At 54.7% G+C, this 16,133-nt stretch overlaps 1 protein-coding gene across 4 annotated transcripts in view; it reads left to right on the forward strand.

The window, feature by feature from the left end:
• The first annotated feature begins 2,375 nt into the window (after positions 1–2,375).
• The window catches only part of Cacna2d2 (calcium voltage-gated channel auxiliary subunit alpha2delta 2), a 133,998-nt gene continuing 120,240 nt past the window's right edge, over positions 2,376–16,133 (forward strand). For all 4 annotated transcript variants that reach the window (XM_027933751.2, XM_027933753.2, XM_027933754.2 and 1 more), the window contains exon 1: positions 2,376–2,590. In XM_027933751.2, the coding sequence (XP_027789552.1) occupies positions 2,376–2,590 (215 nt within the window). The remainder of the gene's footprint in view (positions 2,591–16,133) is intronic.

Here is a 16,133-nt window from a genome sequence, read left to right on the forward strand (position 1 = left end):
GGTGTACATCTGCAGAGGCTGGAACTGAAATGCCCAACTGCCTGTGTTCACAGCTATACCCAGAATGGCTCCAGGTGCCTCATGGCCTGGGCACTCTCTGGGGATAGCACCACAATCGTGGTGTCAAAGGGTAGGCAGGCTGCCCCTCATTTCTCAGGCTGTTGGAGACTTTGTCTTGGGAAGGTGCCCATTCCCCACAGGGCACTCAGGAGAAGTTACACCCTGTGTGCTCTTCACCTGGGACCATGAACACAAGTTATCTGTTCAGCAAACAAATCCGAGAGACACCTCAGGCCAGTCCCACCTAATTGTAAGGGACAGAGATGCTGGAGACAGGTATCACTGGGAGGGACTGGCAAGGGGGCTGGTTAGCCCAGGCTTATTGACTCTTCATTATAGGACCCTCCCACCATGTCCAGCCTAGTGGAGGGACTACTCTGCATGAACGTGGGTAGGGGCACTTATTTGGTACATTCAAACCTCTAGCTCAGTGAGGGTTCTGCTTATCTCCCTGCAAAGCTGTCCTGACTTGATCTCCCATAGTCCACTAGACTCTAGGACTGTAGGTGTTTGAGGTCCGGGGATGTGTAAACTCTTACTACCTATTTACCCTTAATTGCCTCCCCTCTTTATTTGCCTCTGGCCCCTGCACTGTCTTACTGGGATAATGTTTTGGGAGCTTTGTGGTTTGGGGTCTATTGGCAAACCTCAGTCTGACCCTTGAAGTGTCACTCAAGGTCAGGAGGGAGGAAAGCTCCAAGAAATGAAGGAAGCTGTCCCCTTGTGGAGCCCTAACTTGTAGGGGTGGAGGAAGCACACCAGGACTAGGGAATAAATAAAGGTTGTCCTGAGTCCTATTTCCAGCCTCTAACACCACCTCTGTGTTCCTTATGCCAGGGACCACTGTTCTTCCCTCCTCAACTGCAACCCTCCTTGAGATAACCTTTGAGAGGATGATGTGAGACCCAGCCAGATATCATGAGTTGAAGGCTTCTGAGCATCTATCTATGAACTAAGCTGCCCAGCAGTTACTGTCCCTCACTCTTTATGTTAGGTAGTTTCTGGGTAGCTAATGCTAAAGGAGTCGGGCTCTGTGACCGACCAGCAGGAAGCATTCTCCTATCCTATTCAGAGGCAGAGTGATATTCTAGGGGGAAATTTGATAGGATCCCAGGGATACTATCCCCCAACTACAAGTGCTTCTGCTTACCAACTAATTCATCCCATTATCACTTCATCCTGGAAATAGGGCTGAGAACCCACACAAGCATTCTCAGGGAGGAAACTGAGGCTCTGAGAGGCCACTCCACAAGCTGAGGGTTGGAAGTGAAACCAGTCCCAGCCTTTTCCCTGAAGCAAGAAAGAGGGGGCTCTAGGAATGTTTGGGTTGTGCTCACACTCATTGGCCCTAGAAGAGTCTGACTAGCAGCTGTGCAAGCCCTGGGAACTGGGGTTTGGGGCTCCTCTCTGCATGGTATACCTGCTTAGCCCAGGGAAGTGAATCCAGGAGGCTGCATCCTGCCATCTTCAGCCCCCCACACTTGTGCAACTGTACCCAGGTTCTGGCTCAGGGAAAAAGGAGGTCCTGCCTTTTCTTTCTGCCAGGGTCTGAACATGCAATCCCTGGCAGAGAGAAATCCCGAGGTAGCTGGAGTCACTGAGGGTACGACAGCACTGCCACCTTCTTCTATGGTCTGCTGAATCCTGCCATTCCATCATTAAACCTGTGTCACCAGGCCTCAAGCCTGTTGAAGGTCGAGCCCCAGAAGGGTCACAGATGCCCCTACCCTGCGTCTCAGGAGGGAGACTCTTCTTGCGGGAAGGGCAGAGAGGAGCACCTGGGCTTGTGGTGTGGGGACCCGGCCGCACACGGCACGCTCTGACCGTGGCTGGGGCACTGGACGCGCGCGCCCGGACTCCACTCGGTTGCGCGGGCCAGTAGGGCAGGCTCGGGGCTGCGCGGGGACGAGGGGCGCGCGGGCACAGGAGGGCGCGTGGCCGCGGCGGGGGCGAGCTGGCCCGGGAGGACGGGAGGGGGAGGCGAAAGGAGGAGGGGGGCGGGCCGGCCAGGGAGCGGGGGAGGGAGGGAAGAAGAGAGAGGGGAGGGCGGCGCCGGCAGGTTGGCGGCGGCCGCTATTTGAGCGCAGGTCCCGGGCCAGGCGCTCAGAGCGCTTGGAGCCAGCGCGGCGGGGAGATCGTAGCTCGCAACCCGCAGAGGCGCTGCGGCCGGTGCAGCCCTAGAGGCCCCGCGCGGAGAAGGTGGCGGAGGAGGAGAGGCCGGTTGCCGCCCGCAGCCCGCCGCCTGCACCCCCCCATCCCGCCGCCGCCGCCACCGCCGCCCCCCCTCCCCGCGGCGCCGCATCTTGAATGGAAACATGGCGGTGCCGGCTCGGACCTGCGGCGCCTCTCGGCCCGGCCCGGCGCGGACTGCGTGCCCCTGGCCCGGCCGCGGCCCCCGGCCCTGCCCTGGCCCCTGGCTCCCGGCGTCCGGGCCCGCGCGCCCGCTGTTGCTGCTGCTGCTGCCGCTGCTGCTTCTACTGCTGCTCGCCGCCCCCGGCGCTTCTGCCTACAGCTTCCCCCAGCAGCACACGTAAGTGGCCTCCGCCGGCCGCGGGACCCCACCGAGCCCTGCGCTCCCCTTAGTCCTTCAGTCGGCGCTGGTTCCTCCAGGCGATCCTCTTTGGAGCGGGGGCGCTGAGTCCCGCGGAACGCTGCGCCCGGGGGCGGTGGCCCCAAGCCCCGAGGGCTGGCTGCCACGGTCCCGGCGCTTCTAGCTGCGTCGCGAAACTTCCCCGCGGTGCCCCTGCTTCACCCAAACCCCCAAAGGGAGCAGAGCAAGATCTCCAAGCCCCGGGATGGGGCGGGGGTCCGAGTCTGTCAGCTGATTCTCCTGCCACTGTCCCAGTGAGAAGGAAACCTGGGGGTTGGGTAAGGGGGCTGGCCAGCGACCCCTGCCCGGCCGAGTTGGAGCGACGCATCTGCCCCACGTTCTCTCCCCGGTGGGAACCTGGCGCTTTAGAGTCAGAGGTGGGGTCACCTCCACACCTGCCTTTTTCTTTCGAAGGGGTCTGGATGCAGAGGGTGTGAGCACCTTCTTGCCGGTGATTCCTGTCGCCTGTTCTTGGGGGTCCTTGAGGGGAGTGTTCCTCAGGATCGAATTGGGAGGTAAAGGTGCTGGGGTTCGGACAGAAGGTGAATGGGGGGGAGGACCCCTGCTTGCCCCTGCTGCTGCTGCTGCCACTGCGCTGCCAACAGTGTGATAGCATCTCAGGCTCTGCCAGCCTCTGCTGGTGCTCTTGGTCTTTCTGAGCCTCCTTGCCCTCCCAAAGAACCCGCAAACTAAGCCAGATGTGTCTGGGCTGGGAGTGGGTATTCAGTGTGAATGGCCTTTAGGACAGCATCTGTTTCCTGACACCATGCCCCAGCCATATGTCAGTACCCAGACAACCCTTTGGGGAATGGTGACCAGCCTGCTTCTGTTTTCTGTCCCTGAGTCTGAGGAGCCACCTGTCCCTGCACTCTTTCTTTAGTGTCCTGGCCTAAGGTTGGGGGCATGAGGAGTTGGGCTGCTGGTTGCCAAAGGGAAGGGTCTGGCCTCAGGGAAAGGGGAGGCTGGCTCTACGTCATTAGAACATTTCCGCCCAAGGGTAGGAGCCCCTAGTTCTGCTACAGAACCTGACAACTCCAGCTAGTAGGTTCTCCTAAATGAGAAAAAAAAAAAAAAAAAAAAAAAAAACAAACTCAGGAGAAGCACTGCTGTGAGTCTCTCTCCGTCTTGTCATCTCTCCGAGCACAGCCTGGCTGTGCTCAGGCGGGTGATCAGTTGGCAAATTACAGGTGCCGCACGGACGTGTCCTCTGTCAAATGTCTGAATTTTTTTTGTGTGTATGGGGTGGGGGGAGTGCACAGAGAAAAGAGAATTGTGTGGAAGTTCAGAGCTGATGGGTGCATTATCGTCTTTCCTTTGCAGTATTTAAAAAGAGCAAAAACATTATTTTTGTTGTTCTTTCTTGTTCAAAGCCAAGCACAAGCCAAGCCACAGTTATTTTTTCCTACCCGTTTCATAGCTCCTTGAGTGACGGTTTAAGTAAACGTCTTTTTCAGCCTCTCCTGACCTCGCTTCCCTTCCCTGTATCCTGCAGTTGTTCATATGTTTGCTGGGCCTGCATGGGTCTCCCCTAGAAGGCCAGAGTAAGACCCTGACCAGAGTGGACACCTGTCTCTCTGTTTCCAGCCAGAAGATGGTGAGGCGGGTGTGATGGCAGCGGCACATTTCCAGCTGGACGCTCTTCTCTTGTCGATATAGTTGGAGCTAATTTGAGGGTTTGGGACATGTCTTGCAAACCATAATTAGGGAATGAGAGTGGGGATGAGGCAGGGGTTGTGGTGCTCTGAGGGTCCAGGGGGAGGTGACTAATGGTGTGACATCGTGGAGGGTTTGCCACGACAGCCAGCGCCCTTCAGCTGCCCTGGTCCGGCGGATGCAAATGCTTTTTGATCCTTGGAGGGAGAAAAGGAAGGGAATCTTGAGGTCCCCTCCCTATATGACCATAGCTGGTTGCAGTTGGGGCTTTTGTTGAACTGACATAAAAGGCTGGGGCTGCCATTGGGACCAGAGGGCTCTGTGTGCCTGCTCTGGGGTGAGTGGCTGGTCAACATGGCCAGGCCAGGATGACATTGATACAGGTGGATTTCCAAGGTGGGGAGTGGAGCCCTAAGCCTTAAGATATTGGGGTGACAACTTCTCAGTGGGGAGGGCCCTGGATGGTCAAGTAATTTCCTTCCTCATTAGTGTCTGCCAGTGTGAATGGGCTCAGCTTTGTAAGCTGCTGGGTTTAAATCAAGTGCGGTTTCGGGGTCTGTTGGCTGTTATTTCTATAATAGCTCTGGCAGCATGGCTCTCTGCCCACCAGGCGAAATGGACCAAGGCTGCCGCCAGATTGAGAAGGGCAAAGGAGTTGCTGCTGGAGGGAGGACAGGACTTCAGCTTTAAGGAGGGGGCCTCTCTCTTATTCCACCTGGACCTGGATCAGGGTTTCAAAGAAGGAAGCAAGCATGTGTGCATTGTGTGTGGGTGCGTGTGCATTGTGCGTGTGCACATATGTGTACTCGTGTGTCTGGAGGGTTGGAGTTAGAGCACACTGGCTTTCATCTCCTGTTTCCAATTATGCCCATCCCAGTATTCAGGCAGGGGATGCTTTCCTCACTGCTATTTGCCCCTGTGTCTTTACCTCTTCTCTCCCCTGTCCCCTTTCTTTGAGTTTGTCATCTTTTTTTGGTCCTACTTCCATGTCTATTCCTCTCATCAATCTGTGCCGAGCCTAATCTGTCTGTCTCTTCTGTCTTCTCTGTTGGGTCATGGTTCCCTGTTCTCTGGTATCCCTGGGCTTCTCTGGCTAAGTGCTGGGTGGAGTGCCTGCTTGAGCTGCCCACCTGGCTGCATTCTTTAGCCTAGCACTGCTCCAGTGGTGGTGTGGGCCAGGGCTTCCCTTCCTCTGGGGGTGGGTGGGGGGAAGCAGTGAAGGGGCCTGAGGGGTTTGGACCCCTAGCAAATTAACAATGCCAGAGTACCTATGTGCTCATCTCCTGAGTGGACACACAGGGAGCAAAACCCACGATGGGGCATGCGTCAGTCTAGCTATGGTTAATGGTGGGTGACGTGTGTCTGTCTGGGTCTCCCAGCCCCTGTCTCCACCTCCCTGTGGCTCTCCCTGTCGGAGGGAGGCAACATTACACATCTGGGTCCCTCATCTTCCCAACAACCTGCCGCAGCTTTTGCAGGAGGGAGGGGTGAGGCTTTGTGGCCTGCTGGAATGCAGCGCTGCCAGATGCTCGGCATCCCTCCTGTTGTTGAGGATTTGGGGGAGATGCTTGGCTGCTGTTACCTGTTCTGGATCCCGACTTTACTGGGTGCCTCCTCCAGGCTAGCTATATCAATTCCCTGAAAAGGCAAGAGACCCATTTTAAGATGTGTCCCCTCATAGTTTGAGGGCGAGTCTCATTCCAGATTCCTAGTCACACTCACGTCCTCAAGGAGAGACTGACCCCAGAATGAAACTGGCCTCAAAAATGGAGTTAGCCTTCTGCAGTGTCTTTTTCTCTCCTCTGCCTGGGTACAGGTAGGCACCAAAAGCTGACAGTGTTTGGGTGGACACTGTCAGCTCTTGGGAGGAGCAGGGTGTCAGGTATAATCCTTGTGTGCTCATACTTTGGCCTCCAGAGCTGACCCTCTCCACTGGGATAACTTTATCTCAGTTTCTCCAACTGAGATAATATGATTCCCTTAGGAGGTTGGTGGGAAGAATGAATAGGGATGGGTAGCCTCTGTTGGGCAGGGGTGCCATGACAGCTACTGTTCATACTAGCATCAAATTCAGGTGCCACAGGTCCTCCCTTGCCAGTTTTCTCACAATGTTCACACAGGCTAAATGCCTTCTTGTCTCTGCTTTGTTCCTGCTGTTCCATCACCGATGCAAGCTTTTCTCATACCCATACCTTCTAGAGGCTTCCCCTGTCCCAGCTCTGGACTGTGGCATGTTGGCTCCTCGAGGACAGTCACCAACCATCTCCCTCCTTTCTTCCCTCCCTTCAGCAGCAACTTCAGCCCAGCTCATCTGTGGTGGTGGAGATTGCCAAGCTAACGGTGGCCTTCCCTCACTGAACCCAAGCCAGGCTGCTTACTCACATTGCCACCTTGATCTCAGTACCCCTGGTCACGCCCATCCCACAGATGCTGAGATTGAGACTCAGAAAGACGAAAAGACCTGCACAAAGTCCACAACGACTAGAGGAAGGACTGGTAGAATACTACTCTGACAGACATGTAGCTGCCCTGCCAGGGGGCTGGGAACTTCTGGGTAGTGGGTCCAGGAAAGGGAGACGCTGGAAATACAAGTCTGGGGAGAAAACAAAGACGCATAGGATGTAGAACATAGGCCAACGTCTTCCAGGTGCAACTTTTCCTGTTGTGTCCCTTCTTCCTCCTCTGGGTCTCAAGCAATCCTGAGGGACCTTCCTTGGCCAAGGTGGCCCTTGCCGGGTCCCACCTTGCCTGCCTACCATGTTCATGCAAACCATCTGGGAGCACCCCAGCCCAGAATTGTCCTTTTCTCCCCAAGGCTTTTTCTGTTGTTGTTTTTTGTTTGTTTGTTTGTTTGTTTGTTTGTGTGTTTGTTTTTTCAGTGCAGGAGCTTGAATCCAGGGCCTTGCCTGTTCTGGGCAAGCACTCTGCCACTGAGCCCCATTCCTCCCCAAGGCTTTTAATCATGGGCCAAGCCTACTTGGCAAGGAGCCTTGGTAGAGGGGAAGAGGGGCTCTATATCCAGATTCCAGAATGATTCTAAAAAGGTGATGGAGTGGGGGTGGAGCTGAGGGTTTGTTAATGGGAACTTGAAGCTGGATCCTCTCCGTAGTTCTGCCAGGCCCGGGGACTTCAGAGGACTCAGGTCTTCTAGGTGCTTGGTGAGTTCATGCTGTATGGGGTTGGGGGATCCTGGGAATCAGGATTCTCAAGGGCTTATTGCTATCCAGGGGTCATCTGGAGGTTTAGGAGCAGGCCTGGGCCCTGTCTGGCACAGTAGTGTTGCCTATGGGATGGGAGTGGTCTATTTCTCTTCCCCTTTGGCCCTGATTCCTACTCTACACTGAGATTTGCCAGGGTCCAGCGACCTTGGGCCTGGGAGCACTAGAGCTTAGGCCCTTGAGTCAGGGCAGGGGCTTTTCCTCTGCTCCTTCCTGCCGACTGGGGAGATTCTCTTCGTGTCAGGTTTATTTTTTCCTGGTGCCGACTGTCTAAACAAGAAGCTACAGAATCAATATTCGTATTCCCAGAGGGAAGTGTATGTGTGGTTTTTGCTTTTATTCCTTTCCCTTCCTCTCTTGTCCTGTGTAACCTGAAGAACTTCCTGCACTGCTGTGGCCAAGGACAGGTAGGGGGAGGCAAAGGGGTGACCACAGAGATTGAGATGCCCCTAGAGGCTTGCCAGGTCTCCACAGCCATCTCTTGAGATTTCCCCAAAGGACTTAAGGGTTCTTTCCTTCTCGACCCACACAGTCTGAGCCTGATTTGATGTGGGCAGGTCCTGCCTTGCCACTGTGGGACTCAGGCCATTGGCTTGATGTCCCCACTCTTGTCCCTTCTCATCTCACCTTGGTCCCCCACCAGACTTTCTTTCTTCATCTGGCCTGGTCTGGTTCCCTTGTCCTTAGCCACTGCTGGTGGTGTTGATGGAGCCTGGTGAGGGTGGGGTCTCACAGGCTAGGAGACCCTGTCTTCCTGGGATTAGGTGGAGGGGGCTCTTCACTCCGTCTCTCAGGGACCCCACCTTGGATGGGGGACGTCTGTTAAGGGTGACCGGATGGTGACCTTGGGTAGAGCTCCTCTTCTCTCAGTTTTCTCTCTTCTAGGGTCCTTCTGACTAACATTCAGCACTTGAAGAAGGCAGGTCTGGGGCCTTTACTACTCCTCTCTGTACTGCTCCAGCAAGGGGTGAAGTCTGACCCCAAGTCCTGCTGGCCTTATCTGTCTTGGTGGGAGGTCTCTGGATCTCCTGTAAGGGTTTGGCTATACCTTGGGTGCCCTCGAAGTTGCTTTTCAAACTGACCCACTTTGAGCTCTGATTAGCCTAATTGTTTAACAGAGAGGGAGGGGTGCAGGAAATCTTTTCATCTCTCCCCACCTTGGAAGTGACACTCATTAAACAAAGGGAAAAGGAGAATATGAGAGAGAAGTCACACCCTCTGCCTTTCTCTTCCCCACCCCTCTTGGATTTTGGGCCCTTGTCTCTACCTTGAAGCCTTCCTTCTCTGCTGGTCAGTTCTTTCTGAATGGTCCCCTCCTGGCATGCACCAAGACTGCCACCCCTCCCACCAACTGCATGACCTTGAGAACTTGCTCAGCCTCTCCCAGGGCTTGGGCCCTCATCTGTATAATGAGGTTCTCCCAATTGTGCTGCCTCATAGGGTTGGGATGTGACAGGTCATGAGGGATGGGCCTGACCCCAGGGAATAGTACCAGGCATCTGTCTACAGCACCCAGCACTTAGCCATGCCCTGCCAGCACCTGAGCCCAGTGCTTGGGGCTTCCCTCCTGTGCTTGGCCTGTGTGTACGTGTAAGCGTGTATGTTTAAGTGTCACACGTGTTTTTGCACATGCATTGAATGTGTTCACATATGTGCACATTTATGTGTATGCCCACTCGTGTGCCTTTATGAGTAGACGTGTGCATGTGTGTTTGTAGTAGCACATTGTTTATATGCACGTGTGCAGTCATGTGTATACATGCAAGCTAATGTTTATAGACAGGTGCAGGTGCCTGCACATGTGAACTTATGAATTAAAGCGTGGGCATGTGCTTGTGTGCCTGTGTGTGCATATGCAGGGCAGGCACATGACAGTTATCTCTTTGCAGCCAGAAAGTGTTCGCAGTGCCCACCTTCCGCAACCTGCCTTTGATGTTAATGCCAGGTCTCGCTGGGCAAACGCCGGCAGTGGGAAATAAAGCCTCCTGGTTGTTAGGACCTGTGTTTTGCAAACTTTTATGTCAGGAACAGCCTGAGTTAAGGCTGAGCTGGAAAGTTTGATCAGCTACCAACTGGCGCGATGACAGTCTGCGAAGGAAACACACAGAGACTGCGTCCTTGTAATTCAAATTTTTGCAAATTGAATGGTATTTAGATTCGCTGGAGGACTTGGGACTCAGAGGAGCTCCGTGAGTCCTTTGTGAAGTGAAGCATCTTTGCAAACCGCCCTTCCGTGAGGAAAGTCTGGAGGGTGGGCGGGGAGGTCAGGGCTCTGGCAGAGCTGGGAGACCCTTGCTGTGTGACCTTGGGCTGGCATCTCTCTCTCTCTCTCTTGGAGTGGGTGCTCCTCATTCGCACATGGAAGGACAGGAAACTGGCAGCCCTTGGAGCATCTGCAGCAGGTTCGGGGTCCTTCCCTGCTGCAAGACATCCTTGCAGTCAGCAGGCGTGATTCAGAGCGTCCACGTTTCAGCTTGATGATCCCTGCGTGGTTCTCTATTCAAAGCATCTCTAGTGAAGCTACTTTCTTTCAAGAAAGAATTTTTGTCTACTAAGTCTTCATGAACATTGCTGTCCCACTGCCCCATGCTGGGCTATGTCCCTTGGGGCTGTGTAGGTCCTGGCTAATGCGTTTTGATGTCTGAGAGAACTGTAAGTTGTGTTTTCCAGGCATTCTCGGGGCCTGTGCCTTACCAGTACTGGGATGGCCCAAGGTCCTGGGCAGTTTGGGAAGAGATTTCTATAAAGTGGCTGTCAGGGGCTTAGGAGCCTGTAGACAGGAGGGGTCCTGCGGGGGCAGGGAGCCTGAGCAGCACCACCTCTTTGACCACTGTGGGCTCTGCATGCTTCCCCACGTGGGAAGGACATGTCACAGCCACAGAAGCCCCCATCCCATAGATAGGGAAACTGAGGCCCAAGGTGGGGGAAGGGAACCTTCAGGGGCCACCTTTCTGCTGGCTGCCCACACGGCAGAGCCCAGTACCCGGCCCCAGTTACTCTGTACACACTGCTTGAAGGGCGATTCTCCCATTCTACCTTTCTCGCATTGTGACATACAACTATTCTCTTAAAAAAAAAAAAATACCCATGGCACAGGATGAGGGAGCAATTTGATGTCTCCTTGGGCAAAACTGCAAAGAGAGTACCGTGTGAGAGCGCCAATCCTAGTATTCTCCAGGCCAGACCTTGAAGCTGATATCCCTTGTCCCTGTGCTGTTTCAGAGTCACCAGAGCTTTCTGGGTCCCCTTGGGAAGGACAGCTTTGTGACCAGGCAGGGTGGACACAGATGAGCTGGGGCATTCCTGAGACAAGGAGAGGTCCCTGCTCTGCCTCAAGTTCCAGCCTGACGTGGCATTTGAGTCTTGATAACTTCCTTCCGCAGCCCGCGTTCTCCTCCCGTTGGCGCCGCCAGAAATGCTGCATTTGAAGCCTTAAAGGTCAGGCCTGTGCCGTCACTGATTCCAACAAACAAAGAATAAACAGCCCACCCCAGCCCTGCCCCCAACTTCATTTATTAGAAAAGGGAAGGAGCTGGCAGAGCACTTGCCTTCCACATCGATGGCCTTCACAGCCCCTCTTTGTGAGCTCAGGCCAGGAGTCTCCTTGGACACCCCCAACCCTCCTCTGGAAAGCTGCAATGTCTCCCATTGAGGGTCAGCTATGATCTTGCACCCCAAAAGTCTGCTACGGACAAAGCCCTACTTCTCAGCCTGGTATTTCAGACCCTGCCTGGAATGGCTCCAGCCTCTGGCCACTAACCCTGGAAATATCAGCCTCCAGCCAGGCTGAGCTACTTGCAGATCCTAGTAAGTTCTTTGGCCTCCCTCTTCACTCACCAGGTTGGCCTGCCTGACCTAAGTACTGGGGAAGGAGTCTTCCTGAACAGCCCCTCTTCTGGCTCACTGCCCCTTATGAGCCTCATCTACAACCCTGGGCCCCTCTCCTCTAGCTTTGTGCCACTTCACAGGAGGCCCTGGAGTGTAGGCATTGATCTGACTGTCACCTTCTCAAAAACTGAGTTCATGGAATATATTTGGCTGCCAAGTAAAGAGGCTTCTTCTGTGCACACCCTGCTACCCCAGTGTGAAGGTTTTCCCCGTAGCTACGCGTGTCATTTCCTGATAGGGAGTCAGAGGTGGCTGAAAGTAGACTGTCGGTGAGCACCAAGTCTACACCTGTGCTTTGTCTGGCCTCACTTTTGGTGTGGCTCTCTGTCCTTGGCTGACTTCCTTATAGCAACAAGATGGCTGCCACAGCTCCAGGCATCATGTCAGACCCAGATATTAGATGTAGAAGAGATGTTTCCTCTGAATGGGTCCACCCCCATCCCCATCTTTCTCTCTCTGCTGCTGAGCTACACCCCCAGCTCCTCTGGGTTCTCTGAAACCTTGCCCAGAAGCCCCCAGGCTAGTTCCCCTCACACCTCATTGGCTAGCACATGGTCACGTGTCTGCTCTAAACCAATCACTGGTGGTGGAGAAGGTATCTTGTGATTGGCTCATGCTAATCAGGATTTACCCTTGAGCTGAGGATGGGGTCACCTTGGGGCTGGAGATGGAGATTCTGCAGACTTAGGTTTTGTTAGCAAGAAGGCGATAGTGATGGAGGACGGGGAGGCATTGTCTGCTGCTGCAGGGTCAAACAAGAGACCTGAAAATGGATGGGAGGTGCTGAGAAGAAGTGGGAGGAGAGGGGAGAGGATGAGGTGGGCATGGTTGAATAAACAAGAAGTAGTTGTTTTATGCACATCAATCGCTATGAGGTGGGCCCTGAGGGGTGTATTTCACATATGCTGTCCAGTGAAGTCAGTCCATTCATATCCCCATTTCGTAGACAGGTAAAAGTGAGGCTCTGCAAGGCTAAGTGATGGCAGGCGGTGAAGACAGGATTCCCACCCTGCTCTTGGGTCCCGGCACTCAGCCACAGCCCCACATAGCCCTTCTGCAGCTCACCTCCTGTAGGCAGTCCCTGGTCATAGGGCAAGGTGTCCCCGCACTTCTATGCTATTCCATCATGCATGTCCCTCTGCAAGGGTTGTCCCTCTCCAGTGAAGTTCTTGAGGGTTTGTCCTGGGGGCTCTGGCCTTCTCTCTGGGCCTGTGGCACACCTAGCTTCCCTGGAAGTGTCTGGGGGACTAGAAGGAGGCTTTGGGCCCTTACCACTCCTCTCAGTAAACAACCCCATCTTCACCTGGGGTGTGGTTGTGGGTCATGAGAACTGTTAGGCCAGTTTTATTTTTATGTGGTAACAGATGGGGAAACTGATGCCCAAAGAGGAACACTGCCTTGGACCTCTCTGCACCTGAGGCATAGCCTAGACCCAAACCCAGAGGAGGGGGCAGCCACTTCCTCAAGGTGCTGTGCTGTGTCAATTGAGTTTGGTTAGTCAGAGGCCTAAAGGAAGGATAGGCCAAGGAGAGACTGTCCTGGACAGCAGGAAGTCAGTGGTTCAGATGATATGTAAAGGCAGGACAGCGTGAATGGGCTAAGAGGACAGTGACAGAGGGGCATGTCTTATTACTGTGGAGCAGTGCAGCTGACCTGGCCAACTGTGGTTGAGGAAGTGGGACCCATGGACATGGCCAAGGGGAAGGCCCCAAACTTTGCCAGGTGCTGCCCATGACACTTCCTTCTCCTCTGGTGGGAAGGGCAGCTGCAGGATGGAGTGTGCTTATGCCCATAGGGGAGCTGTAATTTGTACCTGCACTCTACAGAGGAGACTGGAGTGTCATTGGTCAGCTCCCCCGATAGGGATAGGATGAGATCACACTAAAGTGGCCATGTTCTCATGACCTGAGGTCTGATCCTTCCTATTATCTTCCCTGCACCAGTTCTGGTCTGAGCTTGTCACAGTGTCCAGGAGTGGTCAGCCAAGGGCACAGATCTTGGGATAAGCCCTGAGCTCTGTCGTACCACTGGGTTGGGGTTCCCCTTGGTCACTGAAGGCTCCACCTGTCACATAAAGATAGAGGGCTCTCTGGGGCCACCAGGGTCCAGGGAATGGATGGAGCTGGAGTCTACTGGGCATAGCCATGAGCCCCCCAAACCAGGACAGGCCTCCTCTGATTTAGGCCTGCTTTTGACCTGCTGGGAGCTTGTGGTGCCAACTCCCATGCGCACACAGAGTAGAGGGGAAGGGCAGTCTAGACTCACTGTCCATTCCTCCACCTCTCTGTCCTCCTTCTCCCCTTGCCCTCTTCATCCCCCAGGCACTGGACTGTACCTAGCATTATTCAGGCAGAGGGACCTGGTGGAAGGGAAGCAGCATGTTCCATTATTTATGCCAGACTTTAGCTTGTGCGGGCCCCAGAAACCCCAGGGGCTTGTGGAGCAGGGTCATGGGCCTCCCTCTACTTTTCCTCTTTCGCCTCCTCCTACCCTGCCTTAGCCTTGGCATTATCCAGCTCACTGTGGGAGCCTGGGCCAGCTCCCTGCCCCCCTCCTTCCAGCCTGAGTATCCTTAGCATTCCCAGCACCCTCCAGAGTGATGATCCTGCAGCTGCCGATGATGCTTCCTTGCCACCCCATCTGCATAGCTGTCATCCTCGTTCTGCCCTGTAAACTGGTGCTTATGGCACCCACAGCCCAAGAAGCTGCTTCTGATAGGCATGGGGGATTGGATGGGGGTGGGCCTGAGTGTCCACAGGGGCAGCAATCTCATTTCATAGGTGCTTAAAAAGCACCCACTATGCACTGAGCGCAGAGGAAGCTGGAGAGAGGTTGGGTGGGCCGCAGAGGCCCCTACCAGCCTAAAGCAGGGTCCGCCTGTGGTCTAGCTGATGTCTGCTTATCCCTTTGTGCTTGTCTATGAGTCCCTGCCCCTTGAAACCTCCCTTACCTCCCTTGTGGTTCAAGCCTTCCTCCCTTTATGTCCTGCAGAAGACCCCGCTCCCTGGCTGACTGGTCTCTGTGATGCTTGCCCTTCAAGGCTGTGTGCCTAGAGGGGTGGGGGGTGGAGGACAGTGGCCACCTGTCCTTGGCTGGCCAGCGCCTACCGAGTGCTCCACAAATGTTTGCTGAGCAGGAGCCCGTGATCTGCGCAGGTGTCCACAGGGCAGGATGGTCCTGTCTGTGAAAGCTGAAGCAGGCTTTTACATGGTCTCAGATGAGGCCCTTTTTGGACCTCTCTTGGCTGCTGCCAGAGTATAAAGGCCACTTGCACATATCCTCCTGTGGCTCTTTTGCAAGAAGTTGCCTCCAAGAACTGCCCTGTGGCGGGAGGTATAGGTGGCTCTGGGACCCATGGGGCTGCTTTATTTCATCAGATCGGGGCAGGGCCCAGACATCAGCATTTTTCTGGAGCCCCCTGGGTGAGCCAAGGTAAGAAACTAAGGCCCTAGGGGATACATACAGGGTATGTATCCACACTCTGCCCAACAAGGGGGCACTGAGGCTCCCAGGGAAGGGGGTTGGAGAGCCTCGTGTACTGGTACGTGGTACCTAGCCAGGCTATTTCCAAATACCTGTTCATAGGGCCAGTGCCAAAATGTACAGCCTGTCCCAGGGAGATCTCTTGGCCTGTGGAGAAGGCTGCCCACCTCCTTCCAGACTGTTTCTCTACATTGATGCTTGCCCATTCTCCATCTGCCCTGCTGACCACCTCAAGGCTTTTAAAACCTGCCTCCTGACTGCCTCTTCTCACTTCAGGCCCCTCCCTGCACCTCAGCAGTGTGCTGGGTCTGGGCTTTGGGTCTCTGTGGGCTCACCGACTGTGGGGGAGATACAGAATGAGGAAGAAGGGAAGCCAGGACAAGTAAGTAGCAGTGCCACACATGGCCAGTGCTCCAAGCCTCATCCCAGGAGTGCTGAGACATCCTGCCCCAGGCCTACATTGTCCCCAGCCATTCCCATGGCCCTAGCCTTCCCCAGTCAGGGTTGTGACCTACCTTCTTTTTTTTTTTTGGTACTAGGGATTGAACCCGGGGGACGGGGGGCGGGGGGGCTTAACCACTGAGCCACATCCCCAACTGTTTTTATTTTTTATTTTGAGACAGGCTCTCACTAAGTTGCTTATGACCTTGCTAAGTAACTGAAGCAGGCTTTGAACTTGCCATCCTCTTGCCTCAGCCTTCCAAGTTCCTGAGATTACAGGTGTGCGCCACAGCGCCAGGCTAAAATACCGCTCCCCCCCAAGCCAGTATTGGGGATTGAACCCAGAGCCTCACACAAACTAGGCAAACACTCTGCCAGTGAGCCACATCCTTACCCTGACCTACCTTCCTTTGAGGATAAGCCATTGTTGGGGGGACCAGGCAAAGGGCAGGGTGGGATTCAGGAGAGGCTCACCTTGCACATCCAGATCCTGCTTTTCCTGGCAGGTTCACCTTTTTCCTACTGATGTGGTCCCTAAGGTTGCTGCACCTCTGGGTAGTGCCTCCCAGTACCCAGGATGCCTTCATGCCCAAAGCACTGGAGACCCGCCTGTCATGCACCCTACTCCCCAAGTTCTCTGGCAGAGCAGCTGGGGAGGGGGTGGTGGGGAACAATCCCAGAGGCCATTAAGCCAAGTGATTTACATGGTTCCTGAGCCAGTGCCGAGGGAAATATATTTCACAGGTGATTTCCAGACTGGTGGCGTATGGAGGAGGCCATTACTCTAAAATGAAGAAGGG

Source organism: Marmota flaviventris, chromosome 8 (assembly GCF_047511675.1).
Source record: "Marmota flaviventris isolate mMarFla1 chromosome 8, mMarFla1.hap1, whole genome shotgun sequence".
NCBI classification, from domain to species: domain Eukaryota; kingdom Metazoa; phylum Chordata; class Mammalia; order Rodentia; family Sciuridae; genus Marmota; species Marmota flaviventris.